At 45.1% G+C, this 27,928-nt stretch overlaps 1 protein-coding gene across 1 annotated transcript in view; it reads right to left on the reverse strand.

Annotated features, from left to right (window-relative positions):
• The window catches only part of LOC112634985 (SH3 domain and tetratricopeptide repeat-containing protein 1-like), a 29,698-nt gene extending 14,292 nt beyond the window's left edge, over nt 1–15,406 (reverse strand). Inside the window, 3 exon segments of the mRNA XM_025402865.1 lie at nt 5,044–5,126; nt 8,077–8,263; nt 15,322–15,406. Coding sequence (XP_025258650.1) covers nt 5,044–5,126; nt 8,077–8,263; nt 15,322–15,406 — 355 coding nt within the window.
• Between the last annotated feature and the right edge of the window lie 12,522 nt (nt 15,407–27,928).

A 27,928-nucleotide genomic window follows, 5' to 3' on the forward strand; every position in this document is an offset into this window, starting at 1 on the left:
AGAGGTTACAGTCAGCCGAGATCGTGCCATTGCACTCCAGCCTGGGAGACAAGAGCGAAACTCCATCTCAGAAGGTTAAAAAAAAAAAAAAGCCTCCCAACCCACCTCTCTCCTTCCGCCTTTCACCCTACCCTGCATTCTACCTTCCACTCTCAAACATTTCAGAAAAAAAAAATTATATCCACAGAGAGAGAAAGAGAAAGTATAAATGGGGTGAAATGTTTGGGGAATCTGAGGGAAGAGCATACGGGAATTCTCTGTACTATTTTTGCAACTTTTCCAAAAGTCTGGATTATTTCGAATTCAAGAGTTAAACAAAGAAGAAAAATAAAAAAACCACTATCTCCCTTTGTGAACCCATCCTGTCTTTCCCCTGGCAACTGAAGGACGTTCTCAACTAACACATCTATTTTTTCATGAACACTAAAAGAACCCTTGCCTAGTTTTGTCTTTCTGTGCTTGGCAGTAGAAGTGTGTGTGTGTGTATTTCATATATATGTGTGTGTGTGTGTATATGTGTGTGTGGTATATACAGAGAGGGAGAAATATATATGTGTGTGTATATATATATAAATACATATTGCATATTGACAATGGTAATGTGTATATATAAATATATGTGTGTGTGTTTGTATAAAATACCCTATTAGCCTGTCCTTAACCAGTTCTAAACTTAGTGGGAAAAACAGATACCTAAGCAGAGGATTTCAAAATAATATGATGAATATTTTGACAGAGGGATGCGTTGCTATGGAACACGCTGCTAAGACACAAAACTTCCGAGATGGGACAATGAATGAACTAAGTTTTGTACCTATAGGCACCCCCACTGATATCCTCACAAACTTTTATAGTTACATGCATTTGCTTCCCCCAGAACCCCCGTTTCATAAGGGTTAGTCCTAGAGCCTAGTAAGTTCCTACTACAGCTGGCACACGTATGCCATTCAAGAAACAGTGGCTGAGTGAATGACGAGTTAAGAACCATTTGTCAGCCAGTGCTCAGTAATACAACACGCACTGGTATGCAAATTATATTTGTGTTGAAAGCAAGGGCAGGATCACAAATTGTCATTCCAGAGAAAGCAAATCTCAAAAACTTCTTTACCCTACTAAAGCACGTTATAAGAAGCTCCCCTTATATAACAGAAAACCTCCTCATTCGTTACCAATGGCACGTAAACCTAGTACGCCTCCGCCTCTGATGACATCTCTTCCATCCCCAGGGCTAGATAAAGGAGGTTCTGGAAACCCTGGTAGTTGTGAAGGTGGCTCCCAGCTCTGACAGTCTTGAACCCTGCGGGCACGGAGGTCACACAGCAGAAGAACAACCGAGGGAAGCATCAGCAGGCTCCGAATATGTTTGAACCTGAGACGGCAAATAGGCTGCAACCAACTGAAAACACCAGAGATTCACAGTAGCCACCTGAGGGGTTGTGCTTTTAAAAAAACAAAAACAAAAAATAAAAAGTAAAAAAGTGAAAAAGGAAGGGGTCAAGAATCCATCAGATCTGACTGAGACGTGTATCAGTGACTAACACCACATATGGCAAAAGCACTCCGGTGCACTTTGGGTCCTCACAGCTTCAGCAGTATTCAAAGGTGTGTGCTGCCCTAAGACTAAGCCACGGGAATACCCCCAGCAACTCTGCCAGGAGAAACAGCTCACATGGATTTGGCTAGAAATACAGTTGTCTTTAACAAATTAACACTGAATAAATCCTGACTTATTAGAGCCTGCGAGAATGACATTCTCAATGATAACAGTTGTCACTACAATTTCCAAACATCTGCGATCCTGCAAGGAGGAACTGTGACAGCGCAGGCCACATGTCCAGAATGCTTCCCAGACTGCATGTAACAGAATAAAAGAAATGAAACCCCCCCCAAGAATGTCTTCACTCACATTTAGCCAGTTGTTCCTTTGTGTATCTCTGTGCTAAAATGGCCATTCTTCCCCACAGCCTGAAGTCCTATGCTAAAATAAATGAGACTCACATGAAGCCAGAAACAGATGCGAGGAAACCCACACAAATGAAATGGGCTGGAGAGTGTGGCCAGGAGGATGGTACTTTCCAGGAAGCAATTACTTCATCTCTGCCCACGAAGCTGGCAGCTGTCACTGTCCCCCAGGCCCAAGCCAGCCACTCAAAGTAGGTTCTAACCAAACTACCTCCAACAATCAACGTAAATACACCACACAATTGGCTTCTGAAAGGACACCTTGCAACCAACAAGAAACTGTAAGCACAACTTTGAAAAACTGTGCAACTAAAAACCTTGGAAAGGGATAAACATTGCCACATTTTGACTCAAATACTGTTACATGGTAGCACTGCAATAATTCACTGAAATGAAAGAATCAATGAGGAATACCTTTATATAGGAATCAGAGGAAGCATTGAAAGGACACAAAGATAGATGTGTACCCGCCCCCCTGCTACACCTTTGTTCTGCTCTCTAATCTTTGCANCCCCCCTGCTACACCTTTGTTCTGCTCTCTAATCTTTGCACATACCAGAGATTTCGTAAGTTCTGTGAGCACCTGTTTTTCTGCACGTACCAGAGATTTTGTTTTGCACATACCAGAGATTTTGTAAGTTCTGAGGCAAGGTCACAAGACGTGTTTAAGTAAGATAAACTCTTGCTGCCATAAACCTGCTCTCCCGCCTCAAAGGTTGAACCGAAATATCAGAAATGGCGGGAACCAATCATAGTTAGCCAAATCGCCTTGATCAAACACTAGCCAATCATATATCTGATTTGTATAATAATTCTATGCCCACTTTTCTTAGACTATATAACACTGCTCGGAGCTCAGTGGGGGAGCTCTCCTGCCCGTCTCGTTTCGCGAGCGAGGGAGAGTTCCAGGTTTGAACCTGTAATAAAGATCCTTGCTGCTTAGCTTTGACTCTGGACTCTGGTGGTCTTCTTCGGGGAATAAACGGTCTGGGCATAACAGCATGACTAATTATTTAAAGAAACAGGTCAAGAAACTGCTAGGTTCAAATGCTACCGTGAGACACTGTCATGGCCTTAGGCAAATTCACTTCTCTTGGTCGTCTTCTAGGCTCATCAAAAACCAGCTTTGGACTAGGGAACCTGTTGCTTTCCAATGCCTTCCTTCTGCGATTCCAGCCCAGATTTTAGGACTGCTCTCCCACTTGGTATATGAAAGCACTTTCTATGTATAATAGCAAGAGTACATTTCTGTGTTGAATGCGGTTTGGGACCTACTCTATGAGGAAGAATATCACCATGTAACTGTAGGCATGATGCCAAAGCACACTCGAGATAAGGATAACACATAAGATGTGGCCACACGCCTGTGCGTGCCTGGCAGGCAGATGGAGAAGTCTCATTTCGTAAGGCCAAGGGGGCCAGCTGTGTTATGCCCAGACTGTTTGTTCCCCAAAGAAGACCACCAGAGTCCAGAGTCAAAGCCAAGCGGCAAGGATCTTTACTGCAAGTTCGAACTTGGTCCCTCCTTTACACAGTATACAAGAGGGCCCCGAACAATGCGAGCGTTTGCTTTTTATAGCCCGAAAGTTGCAGGGGAACAAAGAAATTCTTTTGGCTCCCGCGCTTTCAGTAGCCTTGAACGGCTGTCTCCTTATCGGAGACTTTCCAGGTGGTGTTTATACTGGGCTCAGGGAGTTTGAGAGATATATGGTGATGGGATGGGAGGATGAGATGTGTTTGTACTAGGCTCAGGGAGTTTTGAGCCCGGGGCTGAGGAATGTGCCCAGCTCCTTTCAGCTGCACCTTAACATCCTCAGTCCACGTCAAGTTCACAACGTCCTTCTGACATCAAACCACAGGTATCACATACTTTTCCAACCTTTCCACCCAAGATTAAAATATGCAGAGCACCGTGATAAAGACGCCTCCATCACCAGCATGTTGGCTCTCGTTCTGTAGAATTACATACTTTCAGTGCAAAATGATCACCAGGCTGCAGCGGCAAGCAAGACTGGCCTCCATGGGGACAGCAGGCCCTGCAGCAGCCACCACTCCTGTCACCACAGTCTGATGCAGCTGCACAGAAGCTTGGCTGAGGCCATTCACTTTGTGAGAGAACCGCACAGGAGGGAAAAGGTAGGGAAGGTAGGGAGGAGGGCAATGTCAGCCTCTGAGTCCAAGCCAAGCCAATCCCCTGTGACCTGCACGTATATGCCCAGATGGCCTGAAGTAACTGAAGAATCACAAAAGAAGTGCAAATGCCCTGTCCCGCCTTAACTGATGACATTCCACCACAAAAGAAGTGAAAATGGCCAGTCCTTGCCTTAAGCGATGATATTATCTTGTGAAATTCCTTTTCCTGGCTCATCCTGGCTCAAAAACCTCCCCCACTGAGCACCTTGTGACCCCCCTATTCCTGCCCGCCAGAGAACAACCCCCCTTTGACTGTAATTTTCCTTTACCTACCCAAATCCTATAAAACAGCCCCACCCTTATCTCCCTTCGCTGACTCTCTTTTCGGACTCAGCCCGCCTGCACCCAGGTGATTAAAGAGCTTTATTGCTGACACAAAGCCTGTTTGGTGGTCTTTTCACATGGACGTGCATGACAGGCAGGTGCAGAGCCAGGGAAAGACCTGTGATGAGAACAGAAAGGAATGTGCCTCCCTGCACACACACTCAGATTTTATGACAATGTGGGCAGGGGGCTGAACTAGATGCCTGAGAACATTCCTCTAAGTTCTTTTGCTGATTTGCTAAATATTGATGTAAAATCTGAACTCAGACAAAAATTTTTTAAATCGCTTCAATCAATATCTTTGTCTGGTGCTCAGCATCATGTCTACATGATCATCTAGAAAACCAACTTCTGTTCTAAGGCTCACATCTTCCTATAAAGTTCCAGGGATTTTACAAGGGAATGCACCTCTCATTCGCATCAAGAACACACACAACTACCATTAAAGAAATGCTTGATTTGCTTACACCATTTTTTTAAACACCCAGATTTGAAATACAATAGAGAAGACAACTTTTTGATAGCTCTGCTTTGGAACTGCGAACTGCGGGTGGAGAAAATAACCTGCCATGATTTCTAACCAGTCAACAACCCGTCTTCCCTGGCTGCAGTAGGAGCAGTGTTTCTGAGCTCTTTCTCGGTTCTTTCTGAAAAAGAACCCAGCTGGTTAGGGGACAGATAATCATCAGTTGTCAGCGGGCTTCCTGGGTCCCACATCCCCATGTGATACGTGGAAGTAAAAAGCTATCAGTGACCAAGCATCTGAAAGCTTATCCCACCTCGCCATCTGCTTCTGCCATGCAAATTTAAAATTAATAAGCCTGCTATTAGAGAACAGAGTTGGTGCTGCATCTGTCTTCCTAAAATTACGGATAATTACCAGCCCATAATGGCTTCAAATCAGATTTGAGTAGTCCCTTAGACAGGAAGCTAAAGTGCCTCAGCCCTAAACTGAGAAGAAAACAGAAACTAGAAGGCTCTAGGTTTGATTTTTTTCCCCCTTGTTCTAAAGTTGCTGTTCCCGAATCTTCTTCTACTGTCTTGTTTATAAAATGTATGAGAAACAGGGAATTTAAAGACACTATAGAAATGGCCACTTTTTCTAGGTACAAACTTTGTGAACATGATTTTCAGCTGCTGGGCTTTTCCTCCACAAACTGTGAGCCTGGAGTACATTTTCTCCCTCGTGGTTACACATTCAGAGTCAGGGAAGGTGGCTTTAGCAGTAAAGAGGGGAGTACAGTGAGAAGTGACCGGGCACTGAGAAGGGCAGACAGGGACTCTACCTCGGTGGCTTGCAGTGCTCCTGGGCCTCGGCCTTTACTTTTCTATCTGTACAAGGGATCTAAAGGCCTGTGATTTTAGGCCACAACAGCTCTTCATACACATACGCAAACATCACACACCTATGTCAAAAGCTGTGACACTTGGCTGATTTCCTGAAGAAGTTATCTTGTATCATTTCTACTCAAGTACTCCACCTCCTTCCAGACAAGTATCTGAGGATGATGGGCTATCCCACAGCAATGTGTGTAACCTCTCCTGCTTACGATCCCTGTTCACATAGCATTTTCCAAAAGCATTTGGCGTGAAGTGACAGAAGAAAGAAGAATAAGGTTCTTTCAGCCCATTCATTCGTTCATTCATTCAACAAATATTGACTATCTACATGCCAGGCACTGGTATATCACCAGGGAGATATATATAGATATAGATATAGATAGATAGATAGATAGATCTCAGATATAACAGGGAACATATATTTTTGTAGGTAGAGACAGACAACCAAAAAGTATGTTCAAGAGTGATCAATGCTGTAGAGGAAATACACCAGGAAACAGGAAAGAACAATACCCCTAGCCACCCTACACTGGGGTGACGCTAGCGTTACAAAATGGAAACAGCGGCCGGGCGCGGTGGCTCACACTTGTAATCTCAGCTCTTTGGGAGGCTGAGGCAGGCAGATCACCTGAGTTCAGGAGTTCAAGATCAGCCTGACCAACATGGCGAAACCCTGTCTCTACTAAAACACAAAAATTAGCTGGGCGTGGTGGCACACGCCTGTAATCCCAGTTACTCAGGAAGCTGAGGCACAAGAATCACTTGCACCTGGGAGGCAGAGGTTGGAGTGAGCCAAGATCGCACCACTGCACTCCAGCCTGGGTGACAGAGCAAGACTCTGTCTCAAAAAATAAAATATAAATGTAAACAGAGAATAAGATACCAAAAGAAAGAACATGAAAGATTAATTGTAACAAAAGGCTTTGTAAGCTGATACTTTCCTTCCTTGTCCCTTACAAATGGAAAAAAAGGGCAGGTAGGGGGTAGCATCAAAATGATGGTGATGTTTTAAGCTGGCTTCGGGTTTCAGATGTCTGACAGCCATACTCACGTACTTCAAGAAAAAGCTCTGTAAGCCATCTGGGCAATGGTTTAATGTCTTTTTTTTTTTTTTTTTCCCAGAGAGTTCTTAAAATACAGGAAAACGTGTGTGTTTCTTTGGCTGCTCTGTGCCCGCACACGTGCAAACTGTGCTAACAGATTTTTCCACGTTTTGCTGAATTTGCCAGCTTGCCATAAACAGGCTTCCATGTCTTTTCTTAATTGTCTATAGATAGCACAAACACCCAAAAATGCAAATCAAGACAAGCTGTCCCTTCAACTGCTGCTGCCATGATGACAGCGAGCGACAATTGGCCAAATCAATACGTGGAGACTGAAGCTGTCCGGCAGAGAGCACAGGGCTGACTGCTTTTCCCATAGCGTTTAAAGAAACAAGCGGAAACGGTTCTCCACACAGGACAGACATGTCCTTTGTTCTTTGAATAAATACTGCCAATGCCCAAAATACTTTCTCCATCACACCATCTATATGGAATTCAAGTTCCTTCCAATACCATGAGTAACGCCAGTGATAGACTATGTTTAGCCATAATGACCCATTAGCATTCTTTTTCCTCTAAAATGTTGAAATAATAACATTGAGTGTGTACTCACGAGGTGCCAGGCTCTGAGTTTTATCTCGTTTAGTTCTTGTTGAAATCCTGTAATATCAATACCATATTCTCTCATTTTTCATCAGTGAGGAAACTGAGGCCTAGAAAGGCTAAGTAAGTTGTCCATGGTCACAGGTTATTTAGGAACTTTTCTCCAAACTTTCAAAAGTTAACTACTGTCACTATTACAAATGGGTTTCTGTTTGTTTGTTTTGAGACAGGGTCTTGCTCTGACCAGACTGGAGTGCAGTGGCGTGATGATGGTTCACTGCAGCCTCGACCTCCCGGGCTCAAGTGATTCTCGCACCTCAGCCTCTCCGGTAGCTGGGATTACAGACATGAGCCACCACACCTGGCTAATTTTTTAATTTTCATTTTTTGTAGGGATGGGGTTTCACCATGTTGCCCAGAGACTGGTTCTGAACTCTGGGCTCAAGAGATCCTCCCACGTCGGCCTCCCAAAGTGCTGGGATTACAGGTGTAAGCCACTGTGCACAGCCCTACAAATGTGACTTGTACAAAGTCAGAGCAGTGAGCAGGAAGAGAACAGAGACTTCAGCGAGTCTCCTGGCTGTTGCAACACCATATCTCTCCTCCGTACCGTAACGTGTCTACACCCACCAAGCTCCTAGACGTTGAAGGCAGCTCAGAGACAAAACAGCAGTAAAGAGAAGATGCAGACATGCATCTTGATTTCAGCTCGAGCGTGCCTCTCTGCCCTGCAGCTGCACAGGCAGAAACCAGGGCCCGTGAGTCTGAGGCAGTGCGTTTGGTTCCTGGCAGGTAATCTTTTGGGAGACAACCCCATAAAATTAGTGTTACACTTCTCAAAAAGGAAGAGTGACTTTTATAGAAAAATCGATTCCATTTGGAAGAAAGGTTTAATAAAACCACAAAAGGATAATACATTCATACAACAACAAATTAAATTCATCCGCCACAAACTGAAATCCCAAAGCCCTCTGGGCACACAGCTGCTTTTCTGAGCTGAAATTCAACTCCAGTTGAGAAACAGGTCAACTTTTCTAAAAAGATTTCTTTTTCACATGCCTTAAATAAAAATTCCTTTCCCTCACTTGTCATTTTCCAGATTTAATGGCTCTGTTGGCCTTCCTCTCATTTAGGCCATGAGCACTGACTACATGTCTGCTACGGCCAGGACTCCAAGGGAGGCACCCTAGGGAACACAGATGACCACAGCACAGTGACACCCTCAGGGAACACACAGGGGGAAGGCAAGATGATACAATCGCAGCCTTCACACAGAAAAGAACTTGGCATCCATACCCCATCCCATTTATAGGAAACAACGATGCTGAGTCAGTAACATTTACCGAACAGCCTGCAGTGTGAAGGCAGGCACGAGGGGGCTCCATGCGGGGAAGAGCACCTTCAGAAGGGGGCATGCAAGCAACATGGAGGCAGGAGATGCCCCCACGCACAAGGGCCAGCCTGGGGGTCTGCAGAAATGCCCATGCACCTGGGAGGAGGGAAAGAGGACAAGATACTTAAATGCTCCTAAATGAATAGAAGCCTCCCAAGAACCTCCCCCGAAATGGGGCAGGGATTTACAAAAGACCAAACCGAGCATGCGCAGTTACCTGAGCATAGTGCCACGAGAGCGAGCTATCGAGGAAGAAACAGGGTCCCTAGAAGCCTGAGCCTCTACTCCCAGCTCTGCGACTCATTCACCCTATGACCTTGGTGAAGGCTCTTAGCTTCTATGAGCCACAAGAGAATCACTGGAAAACAGAAGATATGAAAACTGCTCTGTCTTTTTCACAGAACTGCTGAGGGAATAAAATCAGATAATGGATTTTAAAATTCTCTGAATTACGAAGCAAAATACAAATGTATGAAATCATTCTTACCATTAATAACAGCACTGTAAAATTAAGAGCAGAGTTAAGACCACAGCATTTTCCACCCCCCTACTCCCGAGAGAAATAGTGACTCCAGCTGATGTATTCGGGCAACCCCAGTATCTAGGCTTCGAGAGCCTCAAACAGCTCATGAACTCTGACAATATCACTCCAGCCCAGTGCTCATTAAGTTCTCCAAGACAGCCAACTGACAGAAAATACTACAGCTTTTTCAGCTGGGCTTGAAGCCCTCCAAGCTCACAGCACAGCTAAACAATGAAGAAGAGGTTTTCTGCCACTAGGCTCAAAAGCTGGCTTTTGTAGATTCCCATAGACAGAACATTCAAGGCCAGGTGTGGCGGCTCACACCTGCAATCCCAGCACTTTGGGAAGTCGAGGTGGGAGGATCACCTGAGGTCAGAAGTTCAACAACAGCATGGCCACTATGGTGAAGCCCCGTCTCTACTACAAATACATCTCTACTAAAAATACAAAAATTAGCCGGGCATGCTGGCGGGCACCTGTAATCCCAGCAACTCGGGAGGCTGAGGCAGGAGAATCGCTTGAACTCAGGAGGCTGAGGTTGCAGTGAGCTGAGATCACGCCACTGCGCTCCAGCCTGGGCGACAAGAGTGAAATTCCATCTCAAAAAAAAAAAAAAAAACGAGCATTCTTTTTTGCTGATGTTAAATTTCCTGTGCTTAACACAGAAATCATACAACACTGAAATCCTGAAAAACATATCATAAAAAGCATTTAGTGACTGAAAAGACATTCAATATAACCTGTAACAGTGAGTTCCCCTACTCTTTCCAGCCACCTCCACTAACGCTGTGACCCTTAACAATGCTTTCACTAACACAGAGGAAAATTAATAGGATCGCTTACCCCTCCTCAGCTGACAGCTAAAGCAGTGCTTCTCCCTGGGCTCACTAAAGATGACCTTTACCCAAAACCAGGCTGCAACGACCCCGTAAATGTTGACTAACAATTTCAAAATTCCCATGTTCTTTGTCCACTCCTAAGGAAGATGAACTAAAGCCAGGTGTCTCCAAGTCAGAACTAACAGAGGCCTTAAACATCAGATGGCCCATCCCCTTCTTTCACAACCGGGGGATCTAAAGCCGAGATTATGGAAGAAAACAGCCTGTTTAGTAACAAAGTGAAAACCAAAGCCTAGTCACCTAACCTCTGGTCCAGAACTCCTGCAGCAATCCAGCACCCATACAGGATGAGTCTCCCTAACCAGAAACTCCGAAATCCACAACTTTTTGAGTGCCGATGTGACGCTCAACGAAATGTTCATTGGAGCAGCTCAGACTCTGGATTTTTGAATTCAGGATGCTCAACCAGCAAGTATAATACAAATATTCAAAAATCCAATAATGTAAAAAAATCTGAGACACTTCTGGTTCCAAGCAGTTTGGATGAGGGATATTCAACCTGCCTTTTTTCTTTTTTTTTCCCTCTAATGAAGGAAATTTAAAATGAGGCCAGAGCAAAGGCATTCAATCCATACTAAAGCCATTCAATAGTTTAATTAGTACCCATTTAAAGTTAAGTGCTACCCACAGATATTTAAAAGGATGAATACATACATGCCTATAATCCCAGAACTTTGGAAGGCTGAGGCAGGAGGATCACCTGATGTCAGGAGTTCAAGACCAGCCCGGCCAGCATGGTGAAACTCCATCTCTACTAAAAATGCAAAAATTAGCCGGGCCTGGTGGCTCACACCTGTAATCCCAGCTACTCGGGAGGCTGAGACACGAGAATCACTTGAACCTGGGGGGCACACGTTGCAGTGAGCCAAGATCACACCACTGTACTCCAGCCTGGACGACAGAGTAAGACTCTGTCTCAAAATAATAATAATAATAATAATTTAAATTGTGTTTTCACATGGAGCCTATGTTCCCAGAACACAAGCTCTGCCCTATGCTCCAAGGGCACACAAGGTGCCCCTTTATCTTAATACTCACCATATTGCATGGCAGCCGTTGGCGCGTGTCTGTACATCACACTAGACTTCCTGCGCATGAGGCAGGGATCATATATTATTACCTCTCTATCCCCAATGTCTGGCCTAGAAGACACTCAATAAATGATTACTGAACTAAGTCAGTTACTAAGACATTTTAAACTTATATTAACAAAATTGATTGAATAAGTTTGCCAATGCAGCGTTCATACCACACAGCTTAAATCTCAACCTGCGGATTTATCTTGTGTTCTGCTAGATTATCACCTATTAACATTCAGGAGGCACCTAGTATGTGCTAGGCATTACTAATTGCTGGGGACCTAGCAGTGACAAAGCAACATTCCTTGTTCAAAGAGAAGTTCTAGTGAAAAGAGGAATAGAAGGAATAGGCTAGATTGATGAGAGAGCTAAGAAAAGGACAGGCTGCCATGGGAAGCACCTGATCTTGTCTGGATGGTACACAGTTAACGAAGTCTGAGTGCTTCGTACAGCGTAAGATCATCTCCTCCAAAGAAGCTAATGAAGCTTTGATTCCCCAGTACCACAAGTCACCACAAAGGTGCGTACGGCCACATGCTTAGTGTAGGAAGTGAAACCAAACAAACAAACAAAGTTCCAACTTCCAGAGGCAACGGTCCAATTATGAAATCCTCTGGCTACGTTCAATTGAAATTCAAGGTATTCAAGAGGCCAATACTTAAGTGATAAATTAACCCAACCACTTAAAACTAAAGTAGTCTTTGGTTCAAGGGGTAAGGGTATACTACCTTTTACAAATTTATTAGCTCTTAATATTTACATTAAAATATGATGATGACGGTGTAATAATAACTTCACTGAGTAGTTACTATGTGTTAGGCACCAAACTAAGCACTTTACACACACATTTGCACAATCCTGTGAGATGATAATGACCCCTTGTCATCCCATTTCACAGATGAAAGTCAGGTTTATATAAGCTTAAAAACTTGCCCCAAATGACACAGCTAGTTAGCAAAACCCAGGCAGCCTGACTCCATAGGCCTTGCTTAAAGAAGTAATATTTATAAACTGTCCAGCACAGTGGTGGTACAAACAAGAGTTCAATAAATGCCTAAAGAGTACTTCATACCCAAAATCGTTTCCCGCCAATCAAACTAGACTTACTTGTGGGGAAAAGGAAGAGAGATCAGCCTATTACTGTGTCTATATAGAAAGAAGTAGACATAAGAGACTCCATTTTGTTCTGTATTTGAAATGCTGTTAATCTGTGACCCTACCCCCAACCTTGTCCTTGCAAGAGACATGTGTTGCGGTGACTCAAGGTTTAATGGATTTTGGGCTGTGCAGGATGTGTCTTTGTTAAACAAATGCCTGAAGGTAGCTTGCTGGTTAAAAGTTATCACCATTCTCTTAATCTCAACTACCCAGAGACACGTACACGGCCAAAGGTCGCAGGGACCTCTGCCTAGGAAAGCTAGGTATTGTCCAAGGTTTATCCCCATGTGATAGGATGAAACAATGTTGCTAAAAGGTTTATCTCAAGGCACAGGATTTTCCTTTGAACTTATTCATATCACAGAGGTTTTTGTTCTTATGTCTTACTGCTAATTTCCTCCCTAAAAATGATCCTATTGTCCTGCCACTCCCCTGTCTTTAAGATGGTAAAGATAATTATCAGTAAATACTAAGGGAACTCAGAGACCGGTGCCGGCGTGGGTCCTCTGTAAGCTAAGCGCCGGTCCCCTGGGCCCCCGCTTTTCTTTCTCTATACTTTGTCTCTGTGTCTTATTTCTTTTCTCAAGTCTCTCGTTCCACCTTATGAGAAACACCCACAGGTGTGGAGGGGCAGGCCACCCCTTCACTTACTCTGGTTCTGCATAACCAACTGTCAAATTATTGTTCCATGAAGACAAGGTGGAATGGGTAGAGATCATGATAGAGTGAATAACTGGTAAATATACTTCATGGCAGGTAGTAACAGGATGTGGCACTTAGGCTATTTCCATATTTGTTTGCATAACACTTTTTTTTCACAGTTCTAAAGCACAAGAGCCATTCTAAGCTGGTGAAAGCATAAGGCATGTCTACGATCCAGGACTCCAATTCACTGTGGATCAGTGGATCTCAACCTTTACGGTATATCAGAACCACCTGGGGGTTTTTAACAGCACTATAGCTGCCCAGGCTCCATTCCTGCAGATTCTATTTCAACTGGTCTGGAGTAAGCACACATGCTTTTTTCACAGCCCCCCAGACGCAGCTAGGTTTGCAAACCACTGTCCAAGACGCTCTCACACTTCTGTTCAGTTCAACACACACTCATTGAGATTCTAAGCACTACGAATCGGGCTAAGTTAACAAGTCAGGCTCCACTCCCTAATAATGCTGGCAAAGAAACCAATATCAGAGATTTATTCCAGTCCAAACCAAATAAATTGCTGGGTGAAAAAAATGCCCCGGTATAGTTTGTCATACAAAACAACTTCCTGTATCTTCCCGGTCAGTAGCCTAGGAACCGACTCTAAGCCATGAGAATTCAGAACCAGGGGAAAATGCCAGTCTGAGGCATCTGCCACACTCCTAGCACACCCCCAAAAGCGCCCAGCTACACTTCACATCCACTGTCCTAACAGGGGTCGAAATAGGGAAAAGCAGTGCAATACAGAAAACAGAGCCTGCTGGACATCAAAAGGCTGGGGAATTCCAGTCCTAGCCCTGCTACCAATCGGTCTGGTCACTTCTCTCTGTTCCTGGTGTGGCCAACAGTTACACGAGAGGGTGAGGCATAAAAACACAGATGTTAGGCAAGCTCCAGCATCCAAAATATATAGAAATTAAAAAGCATTAGGGTGATATCAAAGAATGTATGCCATCAACCAGAAAAGTAACTGAAGTATTCCTTTTCCCATTCTTAAGAAATCAAAAGTGAGGCCGGGTGCGGTGGCTCAAGCCTGTAATCCCAGCACTTTGGGAGGCTGAAACGGGTGGATCACGAGGTCAGGAGATCAAGACCATCCTGGCTAACACGGTGAAACCCCGTATCTACTAAAAATACAAAAAACTAGCCAGGTGAGGTGGCGGGCGCCTGTAGTCCCAGCTACTTGGGAGGCTGAGGCAGAAGAATGGCATAAACCCTGGAGGCGGAGCTTGCAGTGAGCTGAGATCCGGCCACTGCACTCCAGCCTGGGCGACAGAGCAAGACTCAAAAAAAAAAAAAAAAAAAAAAGAAATCAAAAGTGGAAGCAGAAAATTGAGCAATCAGCCTACCAAGTTGACTGGGGCAACAGAATATACTCACGGATTCTGCTCACAACAGCAGGGCTGACAGACCAAAAGGAGAACTGCAGAGCGTCCCTCTCTCCTCTGTCCACCCATGCCACGAGCACGTGAATGCATCCACATGCAGCGCCCAGTCTCCTGTTCCACTGACGCCAGCGTCCACTCACCACAAGCCTACTAAGTGCCACATGTGCTATGATGCTCCCTCATCTCATCACCATAGACATCCCTGCTGGAGGTGAGTACGTGACAGACGAAAATCACGGAGGCCTAGGGAGGTTGAGACCCGCATTCCCACTGCGGTGAGGGCATGCTTGAGAGGGACCCCACGGCTGGGCCCTCCATGCTGCTCTCCTCAGTAACCACTCCCAGACCAGAGCAGCCAGGGTGGATTGTCTTCCTCTCACTATTTTCAGCCCCTTGGCTGACCCAGCATTCCCCAGAAAGCTATGGAGTCCTGCCAGCTCTGAGGCCACAAAGCCATAAACGCACGGGACACACAGCCCATCTGTCTCTAACGGGTCTTTTACTTGTCATGCTGGTCACTTCTAAGAGCAGATGGGTTAAGAAAGACTTGGCAAGTTACCAGGAAATGACCCCTCCACTCCTCCTCCCTGGGGGAAGGCTGACTAGCGAGCAGTCAGGCCGGCCTTCTTCCCCCACTCCCTGCATTCCTGTCCCTAAGGAGCCACAGACAATCCCACCAAATATAGGCAGGAGACAGCCGCCTCCTTCCTACAGCTGGAGCGGGGAAGGGTCCTCTCAGGCCTTTCAAACTGCATGAGAACCAAACTGTGAGCTGTACTGACCCGGGCCTCGCCCATGTTGCAGGCATGTACAACACAGGCTCTCACTGGTATCATCAGGCAGAGCTATGAATGTGCTTTCCATCGTTTTCATACAACGATTCCAGAACCGCTATTCACACAGCTCCACTTCTCACACATGCGACGTGCTTCACAGATTACACAGCATTTTCACCATGCCCCTCATCCGCTCCTCCCAGCAGCCTTGTGTGATCCCTTGAGTATGCTTCCTCATCTCCATTTCTTAAGAAATGGAGTTTCTGAGGTTATGAAATCAAAACTTTCCCAAGAACATCCAGCTAGGAATAGAACCAGGATATGAGGGCTTCTGATTCTAGAACCAGTATTTGTGCCACTGTTCCACATAGGCCCCTCCAGGGATTTCTGCCTGATCTTAAAATGCAGACAGCAAATCCGTCTCTCTAGAGTCCTGGGGTTCCCAATAGACAAGAAGTCAAACTTCTAACAGAAAGCTTGTACTTATTTGGAAGCCTACTTGGGATATTTCTTTTAAGTTAGTTTGTTCATGTTTTGGAAAGATTGTTCCAATGGCAATGCGGGGTATGAAGTGTAGAAAGGATTCCATGATGAGGCAGAGAAACAATTCAGTGGCTCTTACAACAGTTCAAATGAGGCATGAGGCGCAACCAGAAAGGACAGAGGGAAAATGCATTGGAAAGCAATGCAAAATGAAGTCCACTCAGACCCAGGATGGAAAAAAGGGGATTAAGCATGATGGTGGTTTCTAGTTTAAAAGACTGATGAACAAGGATGTCGCTAACTACTGCAGAGTGGTATCCGGGGCCTGGGTGCACCAGTTTGTTTAACCATTCACCTGCTGAGCAGTCTCCGGGCTGTTTCCAGTTTCTAGCCTTTATAAATAATGCTGCTATGAACAGATACATAGAGGCTTTTGTGTGAACATAAGTCTTCATTTCTCTGGGATAACTGCCCATGAATGTGAGTGCTGCGTCCTATGGCAATTGCACGTTTATTTTTTAAGAAACTGTCAAACTGTTTTTCAGAATGGCTGTACCATCTTCCATTCCCACTAGCCAAGTGTGAGTGATCCCGTTTCCCCGCATCCTCACATGCATGGTTTTGTTTCTACTTTTTATTTTAGCCATTCTGACACGTGTATAGTGACGTGGCTTTAGTGTGCATTTTTCTGATGGGTCATGACGTTGAACATCTTTTCATGTGCTTATATATCTGAAATGTCTCTTCTGGTCTTTTATTCATTTTCAAAGTAGATGGTTTGGTTTCACAGCTGAATTTTGATACTTCTTTATAAATTATAGATATGAGTCCTTTATCACACATGTGGTTTGCAAATAGTTTCTCCCAGTCTCTAGCTCCTCTTTTCATCTTTATTTTGCATTTTACATTTTGGTCCATGATCCATTTTGAGTTAATTTTTGTACGAGGTATGAGGTTTAGATCAGAGTTCAGGTTTTCTTCCTATGTATAATCAGGCAGCTAGTAATTTTTTTAAAGAGACAAGGTCTCACTCTGTCACCCAGGCTGGAATGCAATGACAAGATCAGAGCTCACTGCAGCCTCAACTCCTGGGCTCAAGTTATCCTCCTGCCTTAGCCTCCTGGAGTAGCTGGGACCACAGGCAGGTGCCACCATGCCCAGTTAATTTTTTTAGTTTTTGTAGAGACAGCGTCTTGTGCCATGTTACCCAGGCTGGTCTGGAACTCCTAGGCTCAAGTTATCATCCCACTTACATGGGGCCAGGCAGTGGCACATGCCTGTAATCACAGCACTTTGGGAGGATGAAGCAGGAGAATCACTTGAACCCAGGAATTCCAGATCAGCCTGAGCAACAGAGGGAGGCCCCGTCTGCAAAAAATTTTAAACATTAGTTGGGCATGGTGGTGTACACCTGTGGTCCCAGCTACTTGGGAGGCTGAGGTGGGAGGATCTCTTGAGCCTATGAGGCTGAGGCTGCAGTGAGCCATGATCGCACCACTACACTCCAGCCTGGGAGACAGTGAGACCCTGTCTCCAAAAAAAAAAAAAAAGCTAGAGCATCACCCATATTAAAGACAGGTATTGTCTTTTTGAAAATTTAATTACTGTTATATAATGGACATGTAAAATGTCCAGTTTGAAAGTTTGAAAATATATAACTCTAAGTATTCTTACCTTAAAATTCTGATTCTTATCTAAGATATCACATACTGTTTACATAAGTATCACAATGCCTGGACAACAACTAAAAATGTGTACGAGGGAGAAAAATGAGCATGTATGCCTATTAATTAAGGTACATTTCCCCCTTATTACATAAAAAAAGTCATCACGGCAAACCCCTGTGACTGTATCCAAAGCAAGCCTACAGTTTTACTTCTCTGTATTATAAAATGCAAGGCTAAAATTCAAATACTCTACATCTCCTGAAGCCAAGGGTAGTTTACTTAAAATAAATGCCTAGGGTCTATATCAAAAATATGAAAAAGCTAGCTACTTCATAGCCATTCCAATCTAAGTTCAGCTTTTCCTTTTTTAATTGACACGTAATTGTGTACTGTACATATGTATGGAGTACACATAGTGATGTTATAATATATGTAATGTATGTGATCAGCATAATTAGCATATCCACCATCTCAAACATTTATCATTTCTTTGTGTTGGTAACGTTCAATGCCCTTCCTCCAATTATCTGGAACTTTTTTTTTTTTTTTGAGACAAAGTCTTGCTCTGTTACCCAGGCTGGAGTGCAGTGGCGCGATCTCGGCTCACTGCAACATCTGCTTCCCAGGTTCAAGCTATTCTCCTGCCTCGGCCTCCCTGGTAGCTGGGGTTACAGGCACCCACCACTATGCCCGGCTAATTTTTGTATTTTTAGTAGAGATGGGGTTTCACCACGTTGGCCAGGCTGGTGTCAAACTCCTGACCTCAGGTGATCCACCCACCTCAGCCTCCCAAAGTGCTAGGACTACAGGCATGAGCCACCGCGCCCAGGCTGAAACTATATATTCTTGTTAACTATAGTCATCCTATGTTGTAGAACACTAGAACTTATTCCTATCCAGCTATAATTTTGTATCCTTTAACAAATTTCTCCCTATCTCCCTCTTCCCCCACCCTTCTCACCCTCTAGGATCCTCTGTCTACTTTCAGCTTCCATGAGATCCACTCTTTTTTGCCTTCCACATAAGAGAACATGTGGTGTGTAACTTTCTGTCCCTGGCTTATTTCACATAATATCTTCCAGTTTCATCCACGTTGCTGAGAATAACAGGACTTCATCCTGTGTTATGGCTGAATAGTACTCCACTGTGTATAAAGACCACATTTTCTCTATCCATCATCTGCTGTTGGACACCGAGGCTGATTCCGTATCTTGGCTATGGTGAACAGTGCTGCAGGAAACCCAGAGGTGCAGATGCCCCTCCGACACTGGTTTCCTTTTCTTTGGGTGTCTACACTGTAGTGGGACTGCTGGATCACACTGTAATTTCATTTGCAGTTTTCTGAGGAACCTCCATACTGTTTGCCATAGTGGGTGCCCTAGCTTACTCTTACTCTTTTTTCTCATTGAGAGAGTCTCACGGTTGCCCAGGCTGGAGTACAGTGGTGCAATCTCGGCTTGCTCACTATAGCATCCGCCTCCCAGGTTCCAGTGGTTCTCATGCCTCAGCCTCCCGAGTAGCTGGGATTATGGGCGCCCGCCACTGCACCTGGCAAATTTTTGTATTTTTTAGTAGAGATGGGGTTTCGCCATGTTGGCCAGGCTGGTCTTGAACTCCTGGCCTCAAGTGATCCACCCACCTCAGCCGCCCAACAGTGCTGGGATTACAGGTGTGATCCACCGTGCCCAGATACTTTTTGTGTTTTTAGTAGAGACAGGGTTTCACCATGTTGGCCAGGCTGGTTTCAAACTCCTGACATCAGGTGATCTGCCCGCCTCGGCCTCCCAAAGTGCTGGGATGTCAGCATGTGCCCCGCGCCCAGCCAGCTGCTCTAGTTTACACCTCCCTACAGTGTGTAAGAGCTCCCTTGTCTCCATATCCTCGCCAGCACTTGTTATTTTTTGTCTTTTTGATAATACCCATCCTAACAGGTGAGATGATACTTCACTGCAGTTTTGATTTGCATTTCTCTGATTATAAGTGATACTGAGCATTTTTTTTCACATAGTTTTTAGCCATTTGTATGTCTTCTTTCAAGAAATGTAGGTTCGGTTGGGTGTGGTCACACAAACTTGTAAGCCCAGCACTCAGAACGCTAAGGCAGGAGGACAGCTTGAGCCTAGACCAGCCTAGGCAGCATAGCAAAACCCTACCTCAAAAAAGAAAAAAAAAAAAAGAAGAAAAAAGAAATATCTGTGTCTGTTCAGCTTTCTGACCTCCAAAAATTAACAGCCCATTTTGGAATCGGACGACCTGCCTGATTCAGACAATCTGTGTTTGGTTCTACTCTGCTACTTCCTATGTGACTTTGGGAAGTTCCCTTAGCCACTTTGAGCTCAACTTCCCCAACATTAACCAGGAATTAGTACCACCTGCCTCTGCTGGTTAATGCTGAGGACTGAAAGGAGAACCTCCACAATGCCACTTGACAATGCCGCCTGGCGGAAGCCCCTCAATGCAGGGTTGGTAGGATCATCTGAAGCCAAGTACAACCTTCCTTTCCACTGTCCCAGGCTCACTCTGCATGCGATTAGCAAGGAATAGCGAATAAAGGAAACCAAAATAATTGCTTAATTTTTAATAAGAAATGTTTAAAAAGTGGGGGTGGTGGAAAAACAGGAGGAGGGGGGAGGAAAAGCAGCCAGTCACAAGTTCTAGTCCAGGGCTCATCCCCGGCCTCCTGACTCAGGCAATCACCAGTCCCCACCTCCTGGGGAGGGGTACTTTCTCGGCTGGCTTCACCCACATGGAAGGCACTGCCACAGGTGTTCAGAAACCAGGAGCACCTTGAAATGGGCAATGTGCTTTGGGTAGGAGACCTACAATTTCCCCAAAGAAACCACGGCACAAAAGTGACCCACATAGGAGGCACCAACGACTGTAAATACTTGGTGGCAAAAACTGATGTCATACCTTCTGTACAGGAGACACACACCCAAATAAAACTTGCCAAAATAGCAGAGAGAAAAACACAGCAGACATCCAGTGCCGTTCTGTTACAGAAATATTTATATCCCAAAGCCAGGGACCTCTCTGGAACACTGTCTTTATTTCCACGTTTCATGGAAGATGTTTGAGTGCACTCACGGGTGTCTCAACAGACTTCCAGTCCCTGCTCTAAACCCTGTGGCTCCTCAGCAAAACCCAAAAACAAGTATCAGTTTTCCTTCCAAATGGGAAATTTCCTGACCTAGCGAAACCAGCATCAAAACCACTTATTATGAGACAGTTGATTACAGGTGAAGCCCTCTAGTCCAGGATGACGCCCCTCCTACAGGAGCGGGAAGGATGGGCACAGCACTGGCCTGCCAGACCACATCTCCAGGCAGTTTGAAACCATGGCTGCTCAGGTGAGCCATGACAAAAATCAAAACCAAGTATCTCTGAAAAGTGTACATGTCAAGAACCAGACCTCGGACCAGACTCAGCAGAAATGGATGTTGCAAGGTTTGTTCAGACACCTCCTCTCCATGCCCCCTCTCCCCGGGACCTCCCTCCTTTCACTAGGGGCCCAGGGCCAATGGACCGCTCCCTTTACCTCTAGTCCAGTGCATTTTCAGGAACAGCTCCCAGACTGTACCAGACCCTGAAATGTATTCACCGAATGCACTATTTCTTGAAATGATCATAAATCACCTGACTATAACAATAATTGTTTTAAAAGTGTTCTCTCTCTTGGGAATCGTGCCATGAGTTTGAGCAAGCAGCTTTGCTTCTCTCTACTGCAATTCTATCATTTGCACAATGTTAACAATTACTGTGTTCACCCATAGCATTGTTGTAAAAACCCTTAAGACCCACTTCATGTAGCCTGCCTGGAGCACAGACCCTGTCACGTGGTAAATGCCCACTGAAGGTGAGTTATCTGTAGCTATTATTACCTAGCACTCCAGCGAACAAAAGAAGTCGATCAGGTCTCATTGTATCACCATGAAAGGATGTCCACGTAGACTGCGGAGTGGGAGTGGGGGGACTCAATGTTTATCAGGCACTATTTTGTTTTTTACAAAGTGTACATATATATTTGTAGGTACACTGGAAAAGATCTAGAAGGAAATACACCCAGTGTTAATAGTGACTACCCCAAAGACACATTCATCCAAACACACAACAGAAAAATATTCACTTTCTTTCTGTCTTCCATAGCATTTGAACTATTTTCAATAAGCATCTATGGCTTTTGTAAAGTTTTTGAAAGGAATTTATTGCATTTTTTTCTGGAGAAAAAAGCAGGAACATGAAAAAAGTGGAAACAGAAGGTAAAATGGAATGGGACTCAATGGAATTGAGTTCAAGCCAGGCTCAGCAGGCACACGAACCACGCACCTCTCACTACAACTCAACACCAGCTCTCTCTTCTCTTGGTCCAATGGCCCAAGACTTAGAGATAAAATGTTTATTGTGATCACATCAATCACACCAAGGAGCTTGGAACCACCCTTCCAAACTCCTCTGGTTCTGTGTACCTGCCCGAGGCTGTTAGCTTTCCTCCTGTGTCTTTGGCTGTCCTGTAATCCCCTAGTGGTGGAAATGCACCCTGACACTTAGCCATCATCCCCATAACACTCAGCACCACAGAGACCAGGGCAGTGATGCCCACCCGGACGGTGATTCTACTTATAAAGCAAAGGACCAGGGGCCAGATGCGACTTGTCTTTGGTAACTCACCAGCTGTTGCTTGAACCAGAACAAAGCCAGGTCTCCTGATGCCCAGAGAAGAGCTAGTGCCTGTCCCCCTAGAAACGTGGTGAAAATGTTTTGCTTGCTGTGAAAAGATGAACTACTGGAGAAGATGGGTGCAACTTCTCATGGAGCCGCTTGGCCCAGATCACCAGGAAACAGGCTGCCGAATGAGACACTAGGCCCAGATCACCAGGACACAGGGCTGCCGAATGAGACACTCGGCCCAGATCACCAGGAAACAGGGCTGCCAGATGAGACACTCGGCCCAGATCACCAGGAAACAGGGCTGCCGGATGAGACATGGGGCCCAGATCACTAGAAAACAGGGCTGCCGAATGAGACATGGGGCCCAGATCACTAGGAAACAGGGCTGCCAGATGAGACATTCGGCCCAGATCACCAGGAAACAGGGCTGCCGGATGAGACACTCGGCCCAGGTCACTAGGAAACAGGGCTGCTGGATGAGACACTCGGCCCAGGTCACTAGGAAACAGGGCTGCCGGATGAGACACTAAGCCCGTCCACCGGAAAGGAAATCTGGCTGGGCAGTGGAGGGAAATTCACACAAGTTACCCCGGCCTAACAGCAGCAACAACATGAACAAAACAAAAAATACCTGACTGGAAAGTCATAGCCTGGCTAGCAAATTCGAAACAGAGCCACAATCTCCTAGCAGCACACATCACTGCAACACAGAGTTTCAGTCAGTGTGTGCACACTTTAAGTAGAAATGTAAAATGTCCGTGTTTTTGGAACAAGGGGGCTATTTTTGTGTGTGTGTGATGTTAAACAAAACAGCTGAGAAGAAACTGTTGGCAAGGAAATAGAAATAGGTGCCCTTACACGTTGACAGTGAGATAACAGTATGGCCCTAAGGGAAGGGAATCCAGCAACACCCATCAACATTTAAAATGCGCAGAACCCTGGATCCCACAATTCCATTTCTAGCAATGCATCCTATGAACATATTCACGCAAATACGCAAGAATTACGTACAACTCAGCATTGATTAATCCAAACGGTTGGGAACAACCTAAATACTTACCAGTGGGGAACTGGTGGAGAACAATGTTTATCTTATGCCAACATCTATGTTTTTAAAAAGAAGACATATAGGCTGGGCACAGTGGCTCATGTGTGTAATCCCAGCACTGAGAGGCTGAGGCAGGTGGATCACGAAGCCAAGATATCCAGACCATCCTGACCAACATGATGAAACCCCGTCTCTACTAAAAATACAAAAATTATCTGGGTGTGGTGGTGCACACCTGTAGTCCCAGCTACTCAGGAGGTTGAGGCAGGAGAATCGCTTGAACCCGGGAGGTGGAGGTTGCAGTGAGCTGAGATCACGCCAGCCTGGTGACAGAGCAAGACTCTGTCTTGGAAAGACAAACAAACAAACACAAACTGGCAACAGTGGTCACAGGGCGGTGATGGGAGTAGGACTTCCTTTCACTCTCCAGGACCTTTTGAATGCCGCTCATATTACATATTCAAACTATATGACTACAGTAAATATTTTCAAAGTAACTATGAAAAACTGGGGGAATAATAATATCTAACACACAGGACTGCTGTATAATTAAAGGATGAAAAACATTAAGCACTATCAGAGTTCAAAGGAAGAAAGATTAATTCTAGCTTGGATATCAGAGCGGGGATCATGTAAAGGAAGTGAGTATTTCAAGTCTTGAAGGATGGAGAAGATTTAAAGAGGCAGAAGTGTGGAGATGATGTCCCAGATGGAGATAAGAACATAGGCGAAGACGATGTCCCAGATGGAGATAAGAACAGAGGCGAAGACGATGTCCCAGATGGACATAAGAACAGAGGCGAAGACGATGTCCCAGATGGAGATAACAACACAGGTGAAGAAGATGAAGAGATGAGAAGGTATAAATTCTAAGTGCAGTTCTCAGGCTGGGCTTCAGAACAGGACTTAGGCAACAAGCTGGAGTGCAAGGCTGATGGTGGGAATGGAAACACTGAAACCCAAACTTGCATATCACGCCCAGATCATAAGCCTTGAATGCCAAGCCAGGGAACCCATCCTCGATCTTAACAACAAAAAATCACTGGGCCAGGTGCGGCAGCTCATGCCTGTAATCCAGTGCTTTGAGAGGCTGAGGCGAGAGGACTGCTTGAGGCCAGGAGTTTAAAACCACTCTGGACAACACAGCAAGACTCTGTCCTTACAAAAAATTTAAAAATTAGCTAGGCAGGATAGCAAACCTGTAGTCCCAGCTACTCAGGAGGCTGAGGCAGGAGGATCACCTGAGCCCAGGAATTTAGGGTTACAGTGAGCTGTGATGGCGCCTGCATTCCAGCCTGAGCAACAGAGCAAGGGCATGTCTCAAAAATCAAATAAAATGAAATAAAATCACTAAAAGTTTGTATAAAGTATAAAATCATACCATATATGATTTAATCCAGATATATAATATAAATTAGAGAGGGAAAAGAGAAATTAGGAAGCTATTATAAGAAGAGAAGACTCAACTAAGACATGAGCAAAAGCTCTGGGCTCACAGCGCTATCTTTATATAAAGGAACAAACTACCACATTTATTTTCATGGCATCACCAACTTAAATACAGACTACATTATTCTGGAACCATCTCTGCATCAGTCAAATCAGATGGCCATAATACCATAGGCAAATACCATAAAAAACACCATAGGCTGTGTGGTTTAAACATTACTTTATTTGTCCAAGATCAAGGTGTTGGCCAACTCAGTTCTGGGACAGGGACTTCTTCCTGGCTTGCAGACAGCCACCTTTCTTCTTGTTTCCTCACACCAGGGCAGTGGGAGCTCTCTGCTTTCTCCTCATCTTTTTTTTTGAGACAGAGTCTCGCTCTGTCACCAGGCTGGAGTGCAGTGGCACAATCTCAGCTCACTGCAACCTCCGACCCCCTGGTTCAAGCAACTCTCCTGCCTCAGCCTCCCGAGTAGCTGGGATTACAGGCACATGCCACCACACCGAACTAGTTTTTGTATTTTTAGTAGAAACACGGTTTCAGGCTGGTCTCAATCTCCTGACCTCGTGATCTGCCCACCTCGGCCTCCCAAAGTGTTGGGATTACAGGTGTGAGCCACCACATCTGGCCTGGTTTCTCTTCTTCTAAGGGCACTCTCATGACCTCATCTAACCCTAATCACCTCCCAAAGGTCCTACCCCCTAAAACCATCACACTGGCAGTTAGGGCTCCAGTACAAGAATCTGGGGGAGACATGCACATTCAGTTTATAACAATGTCTTTTCAATCCTGTTGAAAAAACAACCAAATGAGTAGGCGAAGAAGTACCTTATATGTAAACAAGTCAGGACTTTTCATATTTCTGCTAACACATTAAGGTCAATTTAAAATGTCTGATAACAAGAGTCAGAAGCAGAGATAAATGAAAGTTAGTTACTCTGCATTTTAGGCCCACATTGAGCTGTCTTTCAATGACATTGTGGCACAAAGAACACTGCTTTCTATTCCTGGTTTTGCCACCAAAAAAGCTGGAACATTTCCCTGTGTTTCCATTTATCTCTAAAATCACGGGGCTGACGTAGCAGATCTCCAAGGTCCCTTCCATTCACAAATTCCACAAATAACTTCCTACCAACAGAGGCTACACAAATAAACTACACTGACGAGGGGGAAAGCTAACACTAGCAAACAATGAGATGCACACAAGACAAGACGTATAGAGAACCGGATCAACCACAAACTGGTGGACGATGAGCCGGCGGTGCATAAAAACACATTCCCTAAGGATGGACAGAGAGGCAATGGCGCCGAGGTAGTATTGTTGAAGATTTCCTGTTTTAAATCTTCAAGATAAATGGCCCAATTGTTTATATTCATTCTGATTAAATGTGAACGTGAAAACTTCCTCCAGGGGACACAGACATCTAAAAAGTTCCCAATGTATCCAATTTGTCATTTGATATTTTTAATGACAAGAAAAATGAGAGACTGAATATACAAACAGACCATGCCTGATCATATGTATAAAGACAGAACTCAGACCACAACCTGCAGCTGCCCACCCAGGAAACCAATCCCCTATCTACAGTCAACAGCCAGGAGGCCAGCCAGGCTAGCACATCAGACAGGAAGCCAGACTGCTCTCTCTCCACAACCCAGAAACCAAACCACAACTCTGCCCCACGTGGCCAGGATTTGACTCAAAACTAACAGCCATCCTGATTTTGGCCCCCGTTTCCCAGTTAGGATCATTCAGAGAAAGCCAAATACGCCCCTAACCAATCACATAGGACACCCCGCTTCTGCACAGCCACGTCCAGCCCCCACAACAGCCTCCACTGGGAGCCGTTCTTTTCCATCCTGAAGCTTCCCCGCTCCTCATCTGCCACTCATTTGCATGTCAGTCTCTCCCACATGCAAGTGACGGTGCCGACTCCCTTGCCACAGCAGCTCCGAGAAAGTCGCCTCTGCCTGTCTCATGTGGGCGGCCTTCCTTTATTTCCCCCAAAGAATAAGTCTTAAATGAGGGGCTTCTCTCTATATGGCCAAGCTACACAATTCAGAAGCCCAGCATGGCAGATTCCAAGCCTGGAAAGACCATACACCCCTCACATTCTCTTTCCACAAAACACAGCTTCCTTGAGTCCTTCAGTCACTCCGACCAACCAGGGAAGGAACCACGTGTTATGGAAAGATCAAGGGCCTTGAAGTCAAACTTCTGAGTTCATCAAGTACTTTATCTTTCCATTTAAGAGATTACGTGGCCTTGGCCAGGCGTAGTGACTCACACCTGTAATCCCAGCACTTTGGGAGGCTGAGTCAGGCGGATCACTCGAGGTTGGAAGTTCAAGACCAGCCTAATCAACATGGAAAAACTCCGTTCCTACTAAAAATACAAAATCAGCCTGGCGTGGTGGCGTATGCCTGTCATCCCAGCTACTCGGGAGGCTGAGGCAGGAGAATCACTTGAACCTGGGAAGCAGAGGTTGTGGTGAGCCAAGATCGCACCATTGCACTCCAGCCTGGGCAAGAAGAGCAAAACTCTCTCAAAAAAAAAAAAAAAATGACGTGACCTTGAATAATCTTCTTAACTTCTCTAAGCCTCTATCTTCATCTTCAATAAAATAATTTTACCTCCAAGATTGCATTAAATGGAATCCCATATGTAAAACAGCTGACAAATATTAGGGGCCCAACAGCTGTGCGCTTCTACTGCTGCCCCACTTTACCCCAAGGGAGAAGCCCAAGACGTCCAGAAAAAGCCTGTTGATCCCTACATCTCAGCATCCTGAGTGGTACCCAGACTTACCGGGGTCGCCCAAATACAAGACATGTTTTGATTTTTCAACTTACGTACACATGGCTTCTAACGTTCACCATATATGATCCATAATTTAGAAGAGATTTTCCCACACTACCCCGCGGTTCTATTTTAGCAGACTTAGATGTGCCATAATAGCTCACTCTCTTAAGCCCTCTTCAGTATCAAAAACAAAACTTTAATCTGTAACACAGTTATCAGCAGTGAAAGTGGAAAAGGTACCTATGAGTCAAAATGACCCTCTGCCCCGCCCCACCCTACAAAAAGCTGTTCAGGAGTATTTGGGCTGGTTATGAGAATGTTGTCTGTATTCCCAGGGACAGACAAACGCCTACCCTGGTTAGAAGCTGTGCTGCTCAGCCTCCAGGGTAGAAAGCTCCCCACACCCTCTATCCAAGGAGAAGAGAAG

The sequence above is a fragment of the Theropithecus gelada genome, chromosome 11, assembly GCF_003255815.1.
Source record: "Theropithecus gelada isolate Dixy chromosome 11, Tgel_1.0, whole genome shotgun sequence".
Lineage (NCBI taxonomy): Eukaryota > Metazoa > Chordata > Mammalia > Primates > Cercopithecidae > Theropithecus > Theropithecus gelada.